The 21,918-nt window shown below is 43.3% G+C and overlaps 1 protein-coding gene across 12 annotated transcripts in view; it reads left to right on the top strand.

Moving 5' to 3' along the window:
* Positions 1-21,918, top strand: part of RBFOX2 (RNA binding fox-1 homolog 2) — a 170,796-nt gene that overhangs the window by 51,735 nt on the left and 97,143 nt on the right. For 3 of the 12 annotated variants that reach the window (XM_023935976.2, XM_023935984.2, XM_086887336.1), the window contains exon 1: positions 4,797-5,039. The exons of the other annotated variants lie outside the window; for them this stretch is intronic. In XM_023935976.2, coding sequence (XP_023791744.1) covers positions 5,025-5,039 — 15 coding nt within the window. In that variant the 5' untranslated portion in view covers positions 4,797-5,024. Of the gene's footprint in view, positions 1-4,796; positions 5,040-21,918 lie in introns of those variants that run through there. 12 annotated transcript variants of the gene reach the window in all.

The following is a 21,918-nucleotide window of genomic DNA, read 5'->3' as shown; positions in this document are numbered from 1 at the left end:
GTGTGTCCACATTTAAATATGTTCACAGCTGTAGTACGGCTGAAACTACTTGTTACCTGGTTGCATCCCTTTTGTTTGCAAGCTCAAGTGACCTAAGAGAGCCACAGAGCTGTTTGTTGGGTAGCTGTTGGAACATCTTCCTTAGTTACTGCTGGAATGGAAGGCATTTTGTTATCACAGACTGCAACAGCTGACTTTTCTCCAAATATAGAACAGAAATACGTATTGAATGCTTTGGCTCTTTTTTCAGTATTGGGAATGTTTCTACCTTTTCCCCATAGTAGCAGATCAATGCAGTTGCTGGGGTTTCTATTCTTGAGAAGCTTTAAAAACACATTATCATCTTCCAGCTCTGACTATGGATTTTACCTCCTCTCACTAGGATTCCCTTGTAAATTTTATTTTTTCCCTTTCTAATTTCCTTTCTATTTTCTTCTCGCAGCTTTTCTCTCTTTTTTTTTTTTTTTTTTTTCACTTGCTAGAATATATACAAATGTTCAAGTGTGGAGATGTGATAGGGAAGCCCAATAAGCAATCTGTCTGTCTAGGAAAAATATGCCACTATACCTCTGGTCCCACTCAAGTGCTAAGTATGTACGTAGGTGCATTAGTTTGGTCTCTATTCTCCTTGCACATATCCAGATGGAATTGTCACAATCATTTTAACTAAGCTACCGCTAATTTATATTTTTACAATTGATTGCTCTTTTCTGTCAAGATGGAATCTAATATGGACATACTCATTTTCAATGTAACACTTCTTGAACTAAGAAATTGTTTTCTCTAATTTTGCAATCTGGAGGGTGTTCTTTGACACCAGCCCCCCTATGCCTCCCACAAGTGTTGTTGCATTAGAAATTCCAGATGATCAGATGGGATTTTCCCTCTGTTATGAAGAGGTACTCATCTAACCACTCATCCTGTGTGCTATCTAATATGATTTCAGTAGCGTGTAGCAGACACACCAGCTCATACCCTGTCTTGAGCTTTATCTGCTAGAATGTTAATCCACGAGCATTTGAAATCATATGCCTCTGAGACACAATCAGCTAGAAACAGATAACGTCTGTCTGAAACTGTGCTGTGCCCATTCCCTGTTTTCCCACTCGGATCTTTCCTAAATAGGCTAGAATTTTCTGTAAATTATTTTCTAAGCATTTGTCTTATTTGAAACTTATGTACCAGCAGTGTATTTGAGTTGAGTTTATGCACATAACTGAGTAGTCACAATAATTTTTATATGTAATTAAGGCTTTTGATGCCATACAGAAACATGTAGATTTTTTTTTCATTTTTCCCAGTGTCTCATTTTTCCAAATACCTTTATGCAGGATTAAATAGGTGGTTACTTGCTCCCTTTTTTATCTTTCCCCTTTTGTTACTTGCTAGGACCGTCCTTACTTCTCTAACAAGCATTAAAGTCTTTGCAGACTGCTTTCTTCCCCTTTCACTTTGATTTACACAACAGCCTCCTGTCAGAGAAGAGGGACCAATGTTTCACTAGGCTACAGCTCTCTGAACATTTTTCTCATAGCTTGGTATATATTAATTTAAAAATCTTTACCTTTCTACTTTTAATCCTTTTTGAGACATGAAAGATCCCTAAGAGATAATGTGTATTTCACACAGCAGCCTTTACAAGCTCCCTGACACATATCCTGTGAATGACTGTTGTTAAAATTATGGCAAAGCATTTGCAGGGGATCCTAGCTACCTGTGTCAGAAGCCTGTCTTAGTCATGTTTGTCTTTGTTTTTCTGGAATAAGATGCATTGACATAATTGACATACTGTTGTCCTCTTGCTCCTTAGAGAATATTTTTTGGGTTTTTTAGAAGAAATTTTTCAAAAAGATATGTCTTGTGTGGATACTTTTTACATACCAGCTGATGTAGTTGAAAAATCTAAAGAAAAGCATATTGAAGACCTAATAATTCAAGTTGTTCCTTCCCCTCCCCCACCCCCAATTGTATCAGCCAAGCCAAATTTTTTTCTTGCTTGTAATCTAGGCTAAAATGGCACTGCTACCAGTTCTGCAAGTGTGGATACTCATGGGCATGCGCTTCACACTCTTCATGGTGATTTGAACCTCTGGGCAGCAGCAGCTCTCTTGAAAAGCAGGGTGGTGGTGCCTCTCGAGTCCACCCACAGCCTCATTTCCTGACCCGTTGGGTACTCCTCTCACTGCTTGAGAATACTGGGTGTTGAGAAACCTGCTCTTGCAGTTCATCAAACAGGGCTCCTGCTCCAGGACAAAGGTATTACATCACCAGAAGTCTGCTGCTCTCAGTAATCTTCCTGTGTGCCGTCCATGGAGAGGTGGTGGCCTTGTAGCAACTGTGGCAAATAAATTTTGAGGTAGTATTTAGATGATTCAAGGAGGGTTCATGGGTCTTGTTTTGATTTGGAGGTTGAATGTGACCTGCACAATGTGGAACTGCTGGGATGATTTGTAACAAGCCTCAGTTGTTGAAACTAATGAATAGGCTTATTCTAAAAGTTTCTATTTTCTTTCCCTGAAGGTGGCCTGAAGGATGAGAGCTTGGGAAAGAAGAGGAAGAATTTTTTTTCTTATGTTTTTAATTAGGCAGGTTTTTAATAACTCTTCAGCTTAGTTTTAAGGTTCATCCTTTTCAAGTTTTTTATAGGAATACATATCAAGTAGGATTTATTTGGGTTTGCTCACCTGGTCCACATGTCTTCTCACTTTTTCTCCTGCAGACAAGGAACCTCAGCTTTTATTAAAATGACCATAGGATCATTTTTGAATTGTGATTCTGGATCAGAAGAAAACCTTGAAAATGCCATCAAGGTTATCTGGTGCAGAAATGTCTGCTTCAGTCTGCAGGATGGCTGAACTAGTTGCCGCTGATGGTGTGACCCTGCTTCAGAGATGTTAACAGAAGTGTCTAATCGTGATGCAAATGTCAGCATTGCTTCTGTTTCACTCCTCTCAGAGCCTTTGAGAACAGGTTTGTGGATCACATGCTTCACTTTTTGGGGACTGTGGTGCATAGGCTTTGGTGCAGTAAGTGATTTTTAGGAACATTGCTTTTCAGCCTCTCAACCTGACCCCTTGTGCAAAAAGGTGCGAGCAGATGGGAGACCTGAGCGATGCCATAATGGAGCAATCCTGTGCAATCCCAGCTTTCTGGAGGAGCTCTTACTCCTTTCCCCAAGTAGCAGGGCTTGGATTTTCTGGGCTGGAAATTTGAGTGTCGTCTTGCTTGTCTTTAACCATCAGATCCCTATGACTGCTGTATCCTGGTAATGGGAATAAACCTTTTCTCCAGGTTTCTATGTGGGTCTGCAGTGACAGTCATGTATTTATTTCCTTAGAGCCCATCGGCATCCCATGTGCTCAGGCCTGTTCCTGGGACAGGCCTGCCCTGGGGTGTGTCTGTGGCTTGCTGAAGGTGAGAGGAGCCTGGGGGGTGTGGAGCACATCTGGGGTGTCTGGGTTGGCTGTGACAGGAGACCCTTCCATTTGTCACCCCTTGCAGACTGGGCCCGACTCGGGTAGAGCCCGGATGCAGGCTTTGCTCCGAACCTCCTGGGTTGTGTTTAAGTAATCTGTAAGTAGAGGCAGCAGAGGTGATATATGGAATAGCACCATTTCTGTATCTTTAGCTGAGATAAAAATATTTCTTCAAAACTCATTTCCAAGGAGACCAGTGCCTTAATGAAAACACTCTTTTTTTCTTTTTTTTTTCTTTTAAATTTCTTTCCCCCCCCCCACCCCGTTTTAGATGAGGCCATATTTAATGTAGCATTTGGAGCCTGGCAAGGGAAGTCAATTCTTCATTTTGAAGCGGGAAGGGAAGGGGGCGAGAAACCCGTTTTCCTAGTTTGGAAGAGCAGTTTAACTGATTAATGAGATGCGAGGTGACACTCATCCTGTGGCATCGGGCACGGGGGATGGGACGAGGATTTGCTCCTGCAGGGAAGGGCTTGCTGGTGCTTGTCGAGGGAACTGGGGCGAGTGTCTCTTGCTCAGCGCTCCTTTCCTGGGGCTGCCGCCCCACCGGCAGAACTTTGCAGTCCTGAAATTGGAGCAGGCTGGGAGCGCAAGGCTGGGAGGGCACTTGCCCCAGTCAGACTTGGGGGGAAGCTGCCTCCGGGCAAGTGGGAACCCGATACACTCTGAGGAACCGGAGCCAGCTGCCGCTTTCCCTTTAGCAATATGCATGTCTGTAGAATACTCATGTGGAGCCACCTGCGAAAGCAGATTAACCCCTTTATCTGTGTCGCTTCCTTTCCCCAGCTCATGCCGACAGTGGTTGTTCTTTCTTCCTGAAGGAGCTCCAGGGCTGGCACACATGTATTTTCTCCTTAGCTTCAGCATCCCCGTAGTGACGCTCCTTGATGCCTGTCAGTGGTTCATGATTAAATACCGCTACTGAATTGTGTCCGAATTTGGGGTGTTGACTAAGGGGGTAGATGAAGATGTGCAGAACCTGCCTGTAGCCCCCTGCGTGCCTCCTGCATCTACGGATGACTCCTGTAGGAGCAATTAGTGGCCGGGGGGGAATGGGTCCTCACCCCCAGTGACCTTGGAGGACAAGGTTTTGCTCTGCTTCATTCACGGCTACAGTTCCCTTTTCTAAAGTAAGCGCTCTCCAGCACTGGGAGCCGGGCTGCATTTATTGCTAACCCCACCCATCCCTGCCTCTTGCAAGAATCTTGTGAGGCCGAGATTGTGTTTTTAGAAGCAGAATGACAGGGAGAAATTCCCTGGAGGCGAATGCAGAGTGTGTGCTGTGCACGCCAGTACAGACACACGGGGCTGGGAACTCCCAGGGAGAGATTAAGTGCGAGAGAAGAGCGCAGAGCAGCCAGAGCTGGAGGAGGGGGGTGGAGGAGGCGAGACGATTTCTAAGCCTCAAACTGAGCCGTTCGGATTTTTTTTCTTTAAGAAAAAAAACCAAAAAACACCCTCGACCAACCTCGGTGTCGACAGTCTTACTGAAGTGCCTCTTGTGTTGCCGGATCATCTCACTGCTGGGTTTGAAGGACCCAGGCTAACATGATGTACCTCTGGGTGAGTAGGAAGCGTGTGTGAGGGCTTGCACACTTTGCACATATAAGGAATGGAAAGCTGAAGGACTCTGCACTAACGTGAGCGGCCTTCACTGTTGGGCTTAGCTCTCTGCAGCCTCTACTCACTGTGGGCTAGTTTTCCCTTTAAAAAAAAATAAAATATTTTGAGCACGTACTATTAACTGGGTATCAAGCAGGCTTTTCTTGTGGTTGTAAGTGCCTCTGGAGAGAACAGTTTTGGGCAGGTGTCTTGGAGACAAAATTTTTTGGTATAATGCTGCTCACTGTCTGCCAACTGAGAGACTTGTGTGTGTGTGTGATATATATATATATATAATTTATATATATATATTATAATTTTATATATATATATATATATATAAAATTTTTTTTTTAATGTATAAATCTGTTCCCATGTGCCTCTGCTTTATGGGATTTTTGGAGTCACTGAGAGACATCCCAGGTAGTGAAGGAGTGCTGCTGAAAGGGATCTGTAAATCTCTGAAGGCTAGGAGAAGAGTAGGAAGGGGTTAGATAGTTTGGTAGTTTGGGACTTTGAGGATGGAGGGAGAAGCTCTTTTGAGAAAAGCTGGATGCAAGGCTATTTTTCCAGAAGTGTCACAGTTCCTCAAGTTTCTAGTGGAGTATGGAAAATAATGTCAGGAAGAAACATGTGTAAAGTGTTATATAGATCCAGCAAGCAAAGTAATAGCTTATACAAAGGCATATATATTTTCAGCCTTTGAGCAAGGACTGAAATTTCCACTGGAGCAGTCAGCTTTTAGACTGCTCAGTCATCAATGTATAGTTTTGTCTGCTCCTGGGCACCCTTCAGATGAGCAGTTTGCCCTTGGGTTTCCTTACCCAGCTGTGAAAGGTAAAGAATAGCTGGGTCCCAACTAATTTTTGGTTTGACTTGTTTTTTTTTAAAAAAAGCCCTTGTTTGTAACTCAGAACGAGAGGGCTCTCTCTGCCTTTGGCTGCTTTGAGTCCGGTTCCCCGGAACAAACACTGGTTTATTTTAGCAACAAAGCAAGCCTTGGAACCCAGGCAGAAGGATTTGACTTCCCTCCTTTGCACATACACACACTGTCTTTGTTGCAGGTAACCTGATTCTGCACAGGGGTATGCACACTTGCCTGGTTTTGTCCAGCAGGCCCTGCTGGCAGGAACGTCCACCTTCTCTGCTCAGCCCCTTGCCACAGCCTGGTGTATGGGACCTTCACTTTTAGGGAGAAAGACTGGGCAGGACCCATGGCTCAGCTAAGATTTGTGCTTGGTTTGGTGGGTGGGGTGAGAGGAGAAGTAATTCAGCCAATGCTGCTGCTGCTGATCTTAGATAAGGAATAAACAATGGAGATGTTCCCTACTCTGCTAAAATGGGGAGGATGAGTGTGGGAGCAGAGGAGAGCTGCCCTGCTGTCTCACCTCCTGTACTGAGGGGTTTGTGAGCACTCTAGAATAAAGCAGAGGTGTTAGCCTTCCTAAAGACCAGCTTTGGCCCAAAACATGAAGTACTGACCTGGATTCTTAAAAGAGGGTTGAGTTTTGGGATACTTGCCAGTGGATGAACCCCATGGGCTGCTGCTTCAGCTTGCATCCTGAACTTCAGGCAGCATTACTGCTGCATTTCCATTGCAGTTTAACTTCAGAGAAGTGGGGAAAATAAATATTAAATGCTTGAATAGCTGAAGGGGTTTTAAAGGCATCATCTGGGCACTCTGCCATAATAATTAAAAAAATTAGTGAATTTTTGCTATCTAGACATGAACTTTCCCTTGTCAGTACAGGTTACACTATTACTTTTGGGGAGTCTTCTCCTCCTTGGACTTTTCAGGGACCTTTTCCTCCATGCCCATTTGTGTTTCTGCTTTAAGCTCTTTTTATCCTGACAGGCTACATAATCTTTAGCGGTGAGAACAAGGAGCCTCAACTGACAGATCTGGTTTGGTGTGGGGTTTGTTGTGCCTCAGCTGTGCCAGTTTCTTGCTTCCCTGCTCACAGGTTCCCCTCTGTCTCTCATTCTCTTCTTGTTGCCTGTGCTATCTTTTTTTCTGTTCTGTGCCTCTTGTCCTTGGAATGTCAGGACTTCAGTAGATGCATGGAGATTTGTACTGAGTCATTCCTTAATTCAATGCATGAAGCTACATTAATGCAATGTTCAATTTGAGGTTTTAAATATGCAAGTCCTGAAATCCAGAATTAAGATTCCCACAGCAACCATAATGTTTCTCCCCCAGCCCCCCACCCCCAGGGGTACATGTTACAGAATTATCTTTTTTGAAGAGATTGTGCAGTATTGAGTGCTGTCAGGTTTGACAAATAGTAAAATAAAAAGGAGAATGCACCTTCCTCTGCAGCTGTGGTGTGGTGTGGAAACTGTTCCCAGACATACAGGCTACCTGCAACATCACAGTCCCTGATTATAATACTGTCTCTGGAATGAAGTGGTGTTGTAGTCTTGGTTCAGTCTGACATTCCTGCTTGCTGAACTGTATTCCCTCGGGTGAAACTTGTTGCAGGATACTCTTAAATATTTGAGAGCCTTGTAGACTGCAGGAGATTGTGGGCTGTGGAGAGCTGGAGAGTAGGAAACTTAAAATATCTGTTGTGATGACCTAATGCTTGGCATTGTGAGGGAAGTGAAGGCAGCAGACGATCTGTGCCATTAAATATCAAGAGAGACTATTTATCTTAACACTTTCGTTGTGTAGGATGCAGTTGTATAAAATCTTTCTGAGGCAGAGATGGTATGATAGTCTCTCTGATGTTGCAAACTCTTTGAGTGTATTGTCAGTGTTGCAACCCAAGGTGGGTATTTGCCTTATGTATGGGAGGTGCATGTAGGAGTTCTGTTTTTGCAGGCATTTTGTTTGTGGGGGACCATCTAGCTCGAGTTTTGTCTCTTCTCACACTCATCCCCATTTGTGTGCAGCTGTCTGGGCTCTTGAATTGCTCACGAAAGCTCCTAGTCATCAGTTCTCTAAATGGGACATGGGTAATTTGGGCTATGAAAGCAAGAGGGTCTTTGTGCTGAGGGCAGTCAGGAATGACAGCAAGGTGTTGTGCTTGGTGACAGCCAGGAGCATAGTAGTTTGAAGGTGGGAAAAACATTCAACCCTTTACTGGATAAGAAAGACTGAGTTTTATCATTTATGAGCAGATGAATCTTTGTGTACTGTGAGTCATGAGATATAATCTAGAGTCATTTCATTCCAAGTATTTTCTAAAGAGCATGATGTGTTCTGAGAGTTGCATGTATGAATGTTGCCTTGTTGGAGGTCTGTTGTTACAAGAAAGGTTGAAAGGAAGGGACAGCAGCCCTATGAAGCAGTTTATCAATCATCCTTCTCCTGTGCTCAAAGACAGCTGAAACTATCAAAGGCAGGAGGGACCAAGGTAAGGGAGGTCCATGCTGTTGCTAGGCTTCTGGTAGGAAAGCACTGGATTCATTGCTCTGTTTATAGTGGGTATGGATAATTTCCTCATTTTTCGCAGCCATGTACAGAGTACATGCTGAGTGTTTGTCAGAGGGCTGGCTGCCTATTGCAACAAGAAATTATTTCTTTCTCTGGAGCCCCATGAAAGTGGAGATCTTACCTAGACACACTAATTACCATACAGCAAGAATAGTGCTAGTAAGCTTGCCAAGCTAATTTTGATTTTTTTTGTTGGTTTTCTTCCTGACCTGTCTTTTACTTTCCTTTTTGTCACTGAAAAGTCTCTCTTTGCATTCACTGGAATAATTTTTCCCTCTAGGCTCCGAGCTCATCAGCTTTACCACCAAGGGATTGGAAACCCAACTCTGCTGCCAAACTTGAGTCTTAGCAACGAGCTCTTCCTCACGCCAGGTCTTTCTATTATTTGTTTGGTCTTTTTTCATGAGAGGTAGCTACTGCCAGTGAAAAGTATGGACGTTACAGCATGGTTTTCAAAGCATGCATTTGACAGCAGCAAAACAAGTGGCTATCCAGGAAAAACTGCCTCCCTGCTCTGTTCTAGTACAAAGCCTGGGGCAGCTCTTGCTGGGGAAGTCTAGCTGTGCCTCTAGGTCTTTGGCTGGAACCTGTTTGGTAGGCATGGCTAATGAACATCAGCCATCACCCAAAGCTCTGACGGGAGGGAGAGCACAGGTGCTGGCGTGTGGAAGGTGTGCATGTGGCATGGTCACTGCTGAGAGAGATGGACATGGGGTTGCCTCTGGGAGATTGTGGCTGTGAGGATGTAGAAGAATTTTCCTGAATGAACGTTAGAGGTCAGGTCTGGGTGAATTTCTGTGAGTATATTAAAAGACATTTTGTGTTAATACAAACACTTGTATTAATTCTTGCTCTGGAGCAGAAAAGCCCTGGAAAATCATAAAATGGAGCTCATGTGAAAATCCTCGAGCTAGTAAGCCGTAAGCTGATTCCCCAGCCTGCAAGTCCCTGCAGTGCCATGCTGTGGCATGCATACGTAGCAGCTTGAATCCAGAAGTAATATAGTTATGTTTGTCCAGCACTGCAGCTGAGATAATGAGTTCTGCTGCTCGATAAGGTTTATTAGCTTTGGTGCAGCACCTCATGAACATGGTTATACTGCTTCCACACTCGAGCTGCTCTGTGCACAGCTGGGTTGGGGATGTCTGCATTGCATTCCTCTGGGGCTTTGTGTGACAAAGTAACTTGCATCTATTTACATCTAGGGTTTTATACAGGCTTTGGAGATTTGGGAAACAGAGAAAGAAGAGTGTATGAAAGAGATTATATAATGTGACTGGCTGTGTTATTAGAGGACTAGAGTTGATAATCCAGGTGATTTTTTCAATTCTATGTTCCTACAAGCCTGTAATTGTGGAAGATGCCGAGGTCACTACTGAGACAAGAAAGCCCAGTGCAGTTCAAAAGGAAAAGCCATTTCAAATTAAGGTATAGGCTTCAGAATATGAAGATTCAGGATCACGATGCTCTGTTCTGTAGGATACAGTGATTTTATCTGGTTTAGTGTTCAGCACATTGCCATCATGTTCAGGAATTCCCTTCTCTGATGAGTCTAAACAAAAGAGTTAGAGAGATGTAGGTTTGCTCAGTTGGTGTATTTCTCCAGTGGCTCTTCTGCATGACTGCTGTATTCCCACCTGTCCAAACAGTGGTGAGCACAGAGGACTCTTTTATGCTGTAAGCTTGTCCAAGTCTTGGAAGACTGACAAGGGCTGGGTCCTCTTTAAGTTAGTTTTTCACAAAACAGCCTGTTTATCTTGGAAGGAAGAGAATAAACTGAAGAGAATAAGAAGAGAATAAACCTCAGCCTTCATGATTTCCAGCTGAAAGCTTGAGGAAGAATGCAGATAATAGCAATTTGAGACTGAACATCTGTGTTTCCTACACTTCCCATGGTGCTTATTTGCTAATATTAATTCCATTAGTGACAGAACTTTACCGTTTTCACAGAATCACAGAATTCTTAGGCTTGGAAAGGACCTCTGGAGATCATCTAGTTCAATCCCCCTGTCAATTCAGAATCACTTAAAGTAGGTGACATAGGAGCATGTCCAGATGATTTTGAATGTTTCCAGAGAGAAAGACTCCATAACCCTCGTGGGCAGCCTGTTCCAATGTTCTGCCACCCTCAATGTAAAGAAGTTCTTGTTCATCCTGAGGTGGAATTTCTTGTGTTTTAGTTTATGGCCATTGCTCCTCATCCTGTCAATGGACACCACCAAAAAGCATCTTCCAGCAGCCTCTTGGCACCTGCCTTTGAGATATTTAAATATATTAATGAGATCATCTATCACTTATTTGTTCTCCAGACTAAACAGCCACAGCTTCTGCGGTCTCTCCTTGTACAAGATGGTCCAGAGCCCTCATCATCTTTGTGGCATCTACTGAACCCTCTGTAGTATCTCCTTGTCTTTCTTGCAATGTGGAACCCAGAACTGGGCACAGCATTCCAGGTGTGGCCTCACTAGGGCCAAGTAGGAGGGGAAGGATCAGCCCCCTTGACCTGCTGGCCACAGTTTTTCCGATGCACCTCAGGATACCACTGGCCCTCCTGGCCACAAGGGCACACTGCTGGCTCATGGTCAGGTTGTCATTCATCAAGAGTCCAAGGTCTTTCCCTGCAGAACTGATCTCTAGTAGGTCCTGTACTGGTACTTGGGGTTATTCCTCTCCAGGTGCAAGACCCTACACTTGCCCTTGTTGAACCTCAATTAGGTTTCTCTCCACCCAGCTTGCCAGCCTATCAGAAGCAGAATGACAGAGAGAAATTCCCTGGAGGCGAATGCAGAGTGTGTTCACTGTCCTAGCCCACAAGGTAATAGTAATGGTATGGGAAAGGTCTCTGAGTGGACCTGAATTGGCGTGGCTTTTTTGCCACAGCTCTAAGCAGTCACTAGAGTAGCAACTGTGTATGTGTGCATGCTTATCCAAAAGTATGATTGGACAGCTTATCAATTAGCTGGAAAAGATCCCTTAATAGTTCAGCAAGGTCTGTGGGGTACAGCAGGAGCTTGAGTGATGTAGAGGGGTCCGAAAAAGTTCTCTGTATGGAGTTGTCAGTTTGGAGAAGGAACAGCAGTCTGTATCTGCAGTACCGCAGCTGTGGATGGTATCCTGTACCCAAGGCAGTGTGATTCACCCTGCAGCCATGCATTGGAGAGGCAAGCTGTACTGGTGGACCAGTGCAGATAGTTCCAGACTGGAACTGAAAACAGGCTTGCAGAAAATTAAGAAGTCCATTGAGGATGTGCTTTGTGCCCTCCAGTGCTAAATTCTTTTGCTAAAAATGTTAAATATTCCTCAAAGCTGTGAAAAAGCTTAAACAAGTAATTAAGTTTCCTTCGTCTGTCCCTTAAATTTAGGTTTCATTGTTCTCAGAGTCCTGTGTCTCATGACTAATATACTGCCTGCACAATGCGCTGGCTGATTTTTTACCAGATGGTTCTTGGGTCTGTAGCTGAATCCAGGGTGAAGGCAGTTAGTTTTTCTTCTGCTTCAAATGAAAGATGCTGTCCCCCACACAATGCTTTGATTGAATCTTGGACATAAGACAATAATGAAGCAAAAATATTTTGACCAGATGACAACTTTTTAAGATATTCTTAGGGATTATTATTCATTATATTTAAGGAGCTGGCATAGGATGATACTAGAACACTCTTCTGTACATTTTTTTACAATTTATAAATCATCTAGTGTTGAAACAAAGTTTAAGTGCAGAAAAATGCTGGAATTCAAATATGTATACGTGGCTAGAAGATAGAAAATGTGCAGTGTGAACTGCCTGTTGCTATTTTTTCACTTTTTGTTTTTGTTGTAATGGCCTTCTTTTTCATTCCACCCTCAATCATGATGGTGATGTCTGCTTGCATCCATGACGTATCTTTTGAATGGAGAACCCTTGTGAGTAAAGAAAAAGCATCCCTCAGGAAGGTGCAGCATAAGTGGGGTGCATATCTCCATGGGGACCATCTCAGCAGCACTGCAGAGCAGGTTTCCCCTGAGGCCTGTTGGATCCAGCTATTCCCGCCCCTCCCCAATTTATTACACCGTGATTTTGGCTGCTGCTTGAGTGAGGAGAAGCAGTGAATGGCAATTATGGTTGCCAAAAATTTTTTTTTGACCAACCAGCATAAAAGAAGAAGCCCATTCAGCATAGGTGAAGCTACTGACTGTGACATCTTTTAAGAAATGGCTGATATTGGCATTTTAAAATTTTAGTGTTGGGGAAGACTTTCTTCTATGGAAGAAATTTGGGTGGAGTGTATACAGTGTGTGTCTAACTGCTGTTTTTAAACACCTTTTGGACTGAGAAGTGCTGTGGAAATATGAGATCCTTTAATGCTTTTTCTTTGCATAAGGAATGTTGCTCTTCAATGCAGCTGTTTAGCTGTTGCGAACAGGTGTGCAATAAACACCCCTTTCATTTTCTAACAAGTGTGGTGGTGATGGATACCCTCTTATTTAAACATGCATGGCTTTCTCTCCTACAAGAATTAAAAACTTTAAAAATAGCTTACATATCTAGAAAGAATATCTAGCCTTGTCCTGTTTCCCTCTTCCCCTCCCCCTTGCTACCAACTCAAATTACCGACAAGCTTTGGAAATTTTGGGGCAGGGGAACAGAGGTGCAGCTGGCCTGCATGTGTTGCACCAGCTGTAATGCAAATGATACATGCTGAAAGAGGCTTTTCTCACTTTTGTAATTCTTGGATATTGTTGTGCAATGGGGACATGCGACAATTTGTCTTAAATGTGTTTGCTGATATGTTCCGCACAGTATACTGCATCCTTTGTTCCTTTCCAGCAAGAGACAATATCAAAATCCAATTGCCCGTTGGCAGCATGTCTGATTGCAGCTGGGGCTGTCCTCCTGCTTTCCCCATCTATCAGGCCTGGGGTGATCCCATCACATTGATATCAGTTAATTTAGGGCTGGCCAAAACACAGAGTTTGGTAAATTCTCAGCTTTCTTGGCTTTTTGGACAATTTGTAATAAAGCACAATTTTATTGTTCTTTGTTTGTGAAAGTGGCATTACCTATTGCTCTTCTGCCTGAGAGGGCCAAAGGGGAAGTGCTTGGCTGCCTGGACCCTGGTTGTTTTGTGGGTACCAGTCAACTTCTCTGCTGCTTATCTGAAGCAGTCAAAGTATAGGCGCTGGAGGTTCAGTTGTGTAAAAACAAAAGCTGATGTTGATTTAATCCCATTACACTGCGTTGATCTCTCAACCACTGGACTCTTAGTAGGATTCCAGCTTTAATCCTGTAAGGATCAATCTGGCCCATTGCTTTTCTGTCCTGATCCTAAATCCCCCTTTAATCTTGTTAATTATACCAGGCCTTTTTTGGTTTCATTTTTTTCCGTTGTGCACCAGCAAAACCATACTAAATCTTCGTGTTGCTGTATCTGACCTAGTGTTTTTACCCTTTGTTCATCTTGTTGAGGAGCAGGGTTCTCCTCAAGGCTGGTTTCATCATTCGTAGCAGTGCATTTGGTAGTCTGGTGTCTGCTGCTTCAGACTCCTGTGAAGTCAGCTGGTTATGCTGTTGTGCTGAATCTCTCCTGGTTCTGTCAGAGGTTTTCTTTCTTTTCATCTGTTTGATACTGTGCTGTCTGAAGGGGGTGGGGAATCATGGAACATGACAGCCACTTTGAAATTGCTTTCTTATGTTAAAGACAAAGGGTTTTTGGAGCAGAATCCCATCATTGGAGGAGAAGACAATGTCAGGGAATATGGAGCACTGCTGAGATGATGAGGCACATGCTCTGAGAAGACTGGAACCTGTGTCAGGGTCTGGGTAGTCCCATGGCCCACAGATACATTCTGAAGGTCACAGAGAAATTCAGCTGCTTTAATCAACCTTTTTATGTTTATGTGTGTTTGGGTGTCTTGAGGAGAGGAATAATGCACATTCAGACTTGAGGCTCTTTATCTTCACATTGCACTGTCTGCAGGCCTCCAAGCCCAGTGCTGCCTTTTCTGTGTAATGCACAAGGCCAATTTCTCACTGTGACAATCTGCTCCTGGCACTTGCAATAGAAACTAGCAGTGCTTAATGTATTCATCTCTGTTATTTCCTATAGTGCAAAGAAGAAAACCAACCCAAAATTGCACCTACATTTGCTGTAACTCGATCAAGAGCTGACAGATCATTTCTGGAACATGTCTGTGCTGGGATCTTGACTGCTTTGCCAAATTTTATGCCTTTACCTTGCAGTGCTGCTCCTTTTCTCTCCTCTGTCCATGCAGCTCTGCCTCACCCAGGAGAAGCTTCTACTTTTCCAGCCTTTCATCCAAATTCTGATTTCCCACCACCGTGCCAGAGCACCATGGGTGGTATTTCTCCTTGCCAGAATGCAGGCTGTAGGTATGGGTCTGCCATAGAAGTAGCCAAGGTGATTTCCTTTTAAACCTGATAGAGGGGAAGCCAGGTTTGGATCACAGAGGATGAGCTCCATGGATGCATTTATTCCAATTGAAGCAGCCCTTGTACTTAGTTTTTGGAAAACACTTGAAGCCGTGATAAAGAAGTAACAATTGCTTTTAAGGAAATGTGGGCATTTTCCCAGCAGTTCTGGGGTTAAGGAAATTGTAGAGGGCTGACATGGTGACAGTGTTCCCTATTTTTGTGTGTTGCCAGTAGCGAGAAGAGGGAAACTTTGATTTCTAATCCGCTTTGGAGGAGGCTCTGTATCAGGGCTGCACAGAAACATCCAGTCAAGCAGCTCCTTTATCATAAAGGGGATTTTAATTAAAACTGTTCTTGCATCATGAGCGAAATGAGCGTCAGTGCCAGCCAGCCCTGTACTGGGCATTTATCTCCTTCAAACCACATTACCAGTAATTGCTGCATTAAATCAAAGTCGAGGGAGATTACAGGTCTGAATTGGGCAGGCGGCCGGTGCCAGCGTGGGGAGCTCCGTGCTGCTGAGCCGCTGATACGGGAACCCCCTCGGCCCCCCAGCTGGAGGTGAAGAGTCGGAGGGCTGCTGGATCCCAAGAAGCCCTTCTCATTACAAGGCAGGAATTTTTGTTATAACCTAGGAGGAGTGGCAGGCTGTATGCTTGGAGCATTTTAAGCTCCTGGTGTTTTTCTATTAACTTCCCTTTTAAACGAACAAACCCAATAACAAAACAAACCCTGTGGCATTGCCATCCCACTTCTGTCTCCTGTTTGGATTCATTACAGACATTCCCTTTTGTTCATCATCTGCTGCTTATTCCAGCCCTAAAATTTAAGAATATATCACCTCTTGTCTTGATATATCTCTTGATACATCTCTTTTTCTCTCTTCCTTGCCACAGCTCTGCTGTGGAGCTGTTAACTTGGTTCCTCTCTGTCCCAATATGGGAGGGCTTCTCTCCTTCTTCCCGCGCTGAGGAATTGTATCTGCCTTGACCTCTGGTTCCTTTGCCAACTATGGCTCATTAGCTCGTTTAATTATTTTTCTACATTTGTCTTCTGTTGTGTCTAGGTCTAGAGCAGCTGTTTCCCTTCTTCTTGTCCCTATACTTCAACCTTGGTCACTCCAAAAAACATCTGATCAGCCTAGCGTTGCTGTTGCTTCCACTCTACAAACTTTTGTCAGGGCAAGGCTGAGGAATGGCCGTGCCCACCTGAGATCTCAGGCATGTGAACTGGCTTGAGGTAATTAGATCTATGTGGGCAATCACTGAATTATCAAAATATGACAGCTGGACTTCTGGTGGCTATTACTACCTCTCTCCCATAATTGCAGAGAGGGTAAGCCAGGAAGAGAATGTGAAGAAAACATGGAGTTTTTTTCCTTTTGAAAAGTGACTGTCATTTTCTTTGTTTCTGTATTGATGGGGGTTACGTATTTTCCTGTTGTATTGCTGACAATCTTGGGGCAGTTGGGTGGCAGTGATGATTTTTCCTCATTTTTCCCAGAGGTGTTGGCAATCTGCCATTCTGAAATTTGCTTCCTACAGTGTTTGCACATCTACTACATTCCTGTGCTGAAAAATAGGGTCTCATTCTCAGCACTGTACTGAGAACCGGGTAATGTATGTGAAAGATGATGCTGCAGCTGGATCTGCCTGCTAAAACAGGTTGCACACTGTCGAGTTGTATTAGATTTTTAAGATTTGCACAAGTTTCTCAGAAGTTGTCTAGTTCAGAGCAGTTGCAGGAATGTGCCTGCTATGCCCCTTCAGAGCTTGAAGTCGCAGCTTTTGCTTTATTACCGTGTGAGCTTGAGATGCAGTTTAAGTATTGCCCTACTTCAACTCTGGCCTACGAATGAATCTCTAGCCTGAGATAAGTGCTTCTTTTAAATTCATGCTAAGAGATGTGTAAAGCCGCAGAGGCTGAAGTTTGAGTGCTGCTGATATCCCAGCTGATAATGCAGAGGGGTTGCAGTTAATTTTTGCCTTAGTAGTCCTGTTACCACGAAGTGAGAGTAGTCCCACTGCAGAGTAACTGGAGAGTCGTGCAGAGAACATGAGCCAAGTCTTTGGTGGAGATCTCTTGATAGTGAGAGAAAGCAGAGATAAGGGTTTTCACGGTAGCCAGGAAACCATCTTTATGGCATTGTGGTTTTGGGACAGAGAATGCAGATAGTGGCATATTAGGGTGATATTTTTTTTTTTTTTTTGTAGAGGTCGCAGAAAGCTGATGAAAGAGCAGGTATCTTGATTGTGCAGATGGTGGAACCAGAAAAAGCCCTCGGTGGTTGTTGTCCAGGGATTTCTGCTGCTGTGGCTTGTTTTCAAACTTGCTGGGAGCTGAAACTAGCCTGCAGGAGGAAGCTTTGGACTGAGCCATGTTGACCTTTATTCTGTTCTTCTGGCTCTTGGGGAGAAGTGTGGGTGGTATTTGTCTTATGTGCCCCTGGCAGGCCTCTGTGCCCATGTCCTGGGACTCTGTGTGAGAGTAAAAAGATTTCCAGAATCCTTCTCTATGTTTCAAAAAATCACAGTCAAAATCTAGGTGTTAGCCGCCTTTTACTATTTTTATCTTAGTCTGAGGCAGAAAATGATGTGGAGACTACTTATTGCCTCTGAGCTGGCATAGTCTTAACATACCTTTTTCTGTTCTCCACCACAGCCTTATATTTCTCCACTGAAACCACTGGAGAAGGGACACAGCAATAACTAGCACCTCTGCCTCCAGACGACTAGTCCCTGGGGTCCTTCCCTACATTAAAGCATGACTTGCTGCTGTCACCATTCACTTAGCCTGTCTTGACTCTCCTCTTTCAGGGTAAACTGCATCATTTTTGCCAAACCTCAGCTTTGCATGCTATTTCTGGATCCTTTCTGTGTGCACTCAGCAAATGCACCAAACTCTTAACTGCAGCACTTCTGGTATTTTGCTGTTGAATCCCTTTAGAGTTGCCTGACTTTGGGATTTTTATTTATTTATTTTTTTAAATGGGAATGGAGAAAAAACAGGGTTCATCATCTAAAGCTGAGCAGGTGGGCAAGATTTTGAACTGAGGTCTGCAGAAATTAATGGACAGATGTAATTCTATAATGAAATTATCTTCGCAGATTTATGCTGAAAGTGTCATATTTTGTCTATTGCTGTGCTGGAACTGTTTCCAGATGACTTGCTGCTATTTATTTGGTGACCTGCTGTTGTGGCAGCTAAAGGTCCTGCCTGCATGATGTTCTCCAATTCCTCAGTTCTTGCCAGTAATAGTCTCGAATCCAGCTATCACGCATAGACAGTGCTGCCTTTTTATTTCTCTCTTACTTTCATTCAATTAAGAATTTTGTTTAGTATTTTTGATGTGTTTTGCCTCTTGCTTACACAGTTATGGGACGTGGGCAGCTGCTCTGCTATTCTGATTGCATCAAGCTGGGCAGAACTGTGTCAGAACAGCAGAATGCTGTCCCAGAAAACCTTTCCCCCAAATTCTGCTTTTGTTTGTGTAGCTGGGAAGCCATACCACTTTAAAGTAGGGATAAATTTAAATTCATACTAGCATAATTTATTGTGTGGCCACTCGTTAACTTGGAACAAGTACCTTTTTCTATTTTAGTTTGTCACGTGGAGGCAATTTGATAAGCTGGGAGGCGAGGTGGGGAGGAAAGTCCATACCAAAACCGTCTCTGTTAGGAAGCAAGTGCTCAGCTAGATGAGTAAGACTCACAGCCACAGTTCTGAAATGCTCTGCAATGGTTGATCATGTTCTCCTTTCACCCCAGGCAAAGGCGGGGTAGAACGTGTTCCCTCAAACCCTTGTTGAAAGTGGTTTATCCCATGAGCTGTTTTCTGGGATGGATTGAGAATGCATGTGGCATTTCTAACAGCCCCACGTGGCCGTTTGCTGGTGGGTCTGAGGTAATGGCAGAACTGTACTTACACTACAGGGGAATCGTCAGTGTGGTCCAGTCCTAGTTTGTGATTCATTCAATTAAAAATACTTGGTGAGAGTATGTCTGATACTACCATCTGGTGACTTTTAATAATATATATTCTTAGGAAGGTGGTTCTTTAATTAAGGAATTAACCTTAATTTTTGTAGGCTTAGCATCTGAAGAAATGCTCAGACTTAAGCTGCTCTATTTCTAGAAGAGTCAAATCTTTCTTTTTCGGATCTCCCCGTTGTCTCCTTAAGGATCAGCTAATTGAACTGCTGCTACTTGTTAAGTGAAAAACCAAGTGGGACTGTAAGAGACAGAATGGGCAAAGCTTTCTCTGACTGAGGTTCTGGAACAGCCTCTGAACTGAAGGGAAACTGCCTCCACTCTATTCTTTTTTCTTCCTCTTTGTCCACTGCCCCCAAAGGAATATGCAAAGGCACTGTGGCTGTCATGTAATGTCTAAACTACCAAGAGAAAACAACTTGTCTTCTTTGATGTTGAAATTCTGCATCTGGGCACCTTTTAGTTTCTCATGTAATGAGCAAAAAGCATTTTGATGGACATGTAGCATTACCAAGATCAGTGCTTATATAAGTGGTCCCAAAAGAAAGCTGTGCTACGATCACCTTCACTACCAAGTGCCTTAGCCCAGAAGTATACTTATTTGCTTCCTGAAGCAGTGCCAAATATTTAGAGTTCTCCTTGAAAGAAGGCCCAGACCCAAGATACAGATAATTTATTTTCTAGAAAGTCTGTGTATACTTTCTTTTCCCCCTTTCATACTGTGTCTTTGGTAATAACTAAGGCGATGGAGCCTATCTGGTTTCAGAAGCTTCTTTTGGACTTGCTGCATGTTACATTCAGGTGTTCTGGAGTTGTCTCAAGATTGTATAATTAAAACCTGTTCTGTAATGTATGTAAAGCAATGGACTGGGATAGAAAGGAAAGATGAAGTTATATCTTCTGTATGCTGCTGGTGTATCAAGACTACTGGCAGGTTTATTTTGCAACTTAATCACTAATAGATTCTTGTGAGTTATTGTTCTGTTAAAGCTGCCTTGCTGGGAGCTGGCTTGTTAGCATCGAGAATAAAACCTCAGTTCTGGAAACACAGGCTCTTGACAGGGAATTTTTCAAACTCAGAAGAGTGTTCATCACTGCCTTACATTTTTCCTTTGCAGTAATTTCAGAGGTAGACTTCGGACAATCTTAAGTTTTGCCTGAATTAACTTGAGTCTTTGTCTGGCAGCTGAAGTTGTCTGGGCAGGATCTGTACTTCCAACTTAAGGGAGACTGCCTACAAAAATCTTAACTTCAGGATCGAGAGTGTTTGTCTGTCTCTCTTGACAGCTGTGACAGTGTAGGTTGGGTATTGGAAGAACTTGGTTTCTGGCTGAAGAAGATCCAGGCTTGTGATTTCACGAATCCCCTTTGGTATACAGGTTTCTGGACTTGGCTAATGTTAGCATTCTACTGGATGGCTGTAAGAAAGCTAAACAAAACAAAAAGTGCCGATTGCCCAGCAGACAGAAGTCTTGCAATATGCTCCTTTAGCAGACTGACTTCATATTATTGTTCCGCCTCCTTTTTCCATGTCCTTCCCTAAAGCAGAGTTTGTTGAGGCTTTGAAAATAAGAGGTAGTTAAGAAGTAATGACTTCTAATTCTGACCTGTTCTCCCCTTATGCTGTGTATTTGTAATTGTTTTTTCAAACTGTTCTAGTTTTCCAGTCTAGACAAACCATTAATATTTAACAGCTACATGTAGATGATGCAGTGAAGACCTAAGAGCAGTAACAGGATGCAGGTATCTCATGTCCAGAGTTTAGAGTGTGCATGATGCCTGCTGTTAAGCCACTTTAGATCGGTTTCAGAACTACAGAGCTTGGTTGGAGAGTGTTTAGAGTGGTAGTGGCACATGCAGACAAACTATCACTCTTAAGTAAATTGCCTTGCAAATGGAGAATGTGCTGCAGAAAAAGGTGGAAAAGGGAGATCTCCAGCACTTGGAGGAGAAAATACATGATCAGAAGCTATTTCAGACCTCCAGTTTTATTAAGTACTATCTTTGGAATTTTTCTCTCTCCATATTTTTTTTTTAATTGTGCATTTTATCCATGAAAACCGGATGTGTAATGACTGAAGTTCCACTGTCTGCCTGAGGTATTTCCTTGGCACAAACAGCGAGTATGATAGGGCAATCTTTGCTGCTTTACGTTTTTGCTGCTTTCTTTAGCTTTGGGTTCCTTGGGCCTTTTGCCAGGGGGCTTTTACTTTCCTTGGATTCAAAGTGTATTTTTGGTAATTTAATTTGTGCTAATGTGTTTTTGGACTATTAATCCTAATGAACATGAGGACTCAGCAGCACTAACTAATCAGACAGAGTTTCAGGCAAGTAATGGCTCCTATGGCTTTACCAACCCATTCAAATTCTTTCCTGTGATGTCCTTATTATGCTAATCCAACACACTCTGGTTTGCTGCTACTCCACATCCCCCAGAACTGCTGGTTTCTTTTCTACTTTAATGCATCTAGTTCCTGATCTGCGACATTTGCCTGCTTAACACGTTTCACTTGCAGAGAAGGCACTGGCTGTGTGCTGAGTTATTCACTCACCTGCATAGCTGATCCGTCACCAAATCTTGCTCTTGAGATCAGGACATCTATGTAAAACTGGCAGGTTTCTGAAACGTGAGAAAAATCCAGTTTCTGCAGTCACCCATGTGTTGTCATGTTTGCTTCTGCGTGCCATTTTGGAATACTGAGCTTTCCTCTGCGTGCTCTGCTTACATTTATGTCCTCGCCACTTGACTCTCTAATGATTCCAGGGTCAGAATAGCATCAAAACCATAAGTAAATTTTCTTGTCGTTGTTGATATCAAATCTGTGAAGAAAAAGGAAAATCTTGAAGCTGTTTGAAAAAACATTATATCCATTCCATCAAACAAGCAATAAATGTAGCCCTAGAGAGAGGAATGGGTACTTTCCAGTTTCATTCTCACTTGGAGTGAGCAAAAGCCACCTTTATGCTTAGGGCATGGGACCTGCTTTGGTGCAAAATGAG

This window comes from Cyanistes caeruleus, chromosome 4 (assembly GCF_971803275.1).
Source record: "Cyanistes caeruleus chromosome 4, bCyaCae1.hap1.1, whole genome shotgun sequence".
In the NCBI taxonomy this organism is placed as follows: domain Eukaryota; kingdom Metazoa; phylum Chordata; class Aves; order Passeriformes; family Paridae; genus Cyanistes; species Cyanistes caeruleus.
Note: the sequence above shows the minus strand (reverse complement) of the source record. Positions and strands in the feature narration are given on the sequence as shown.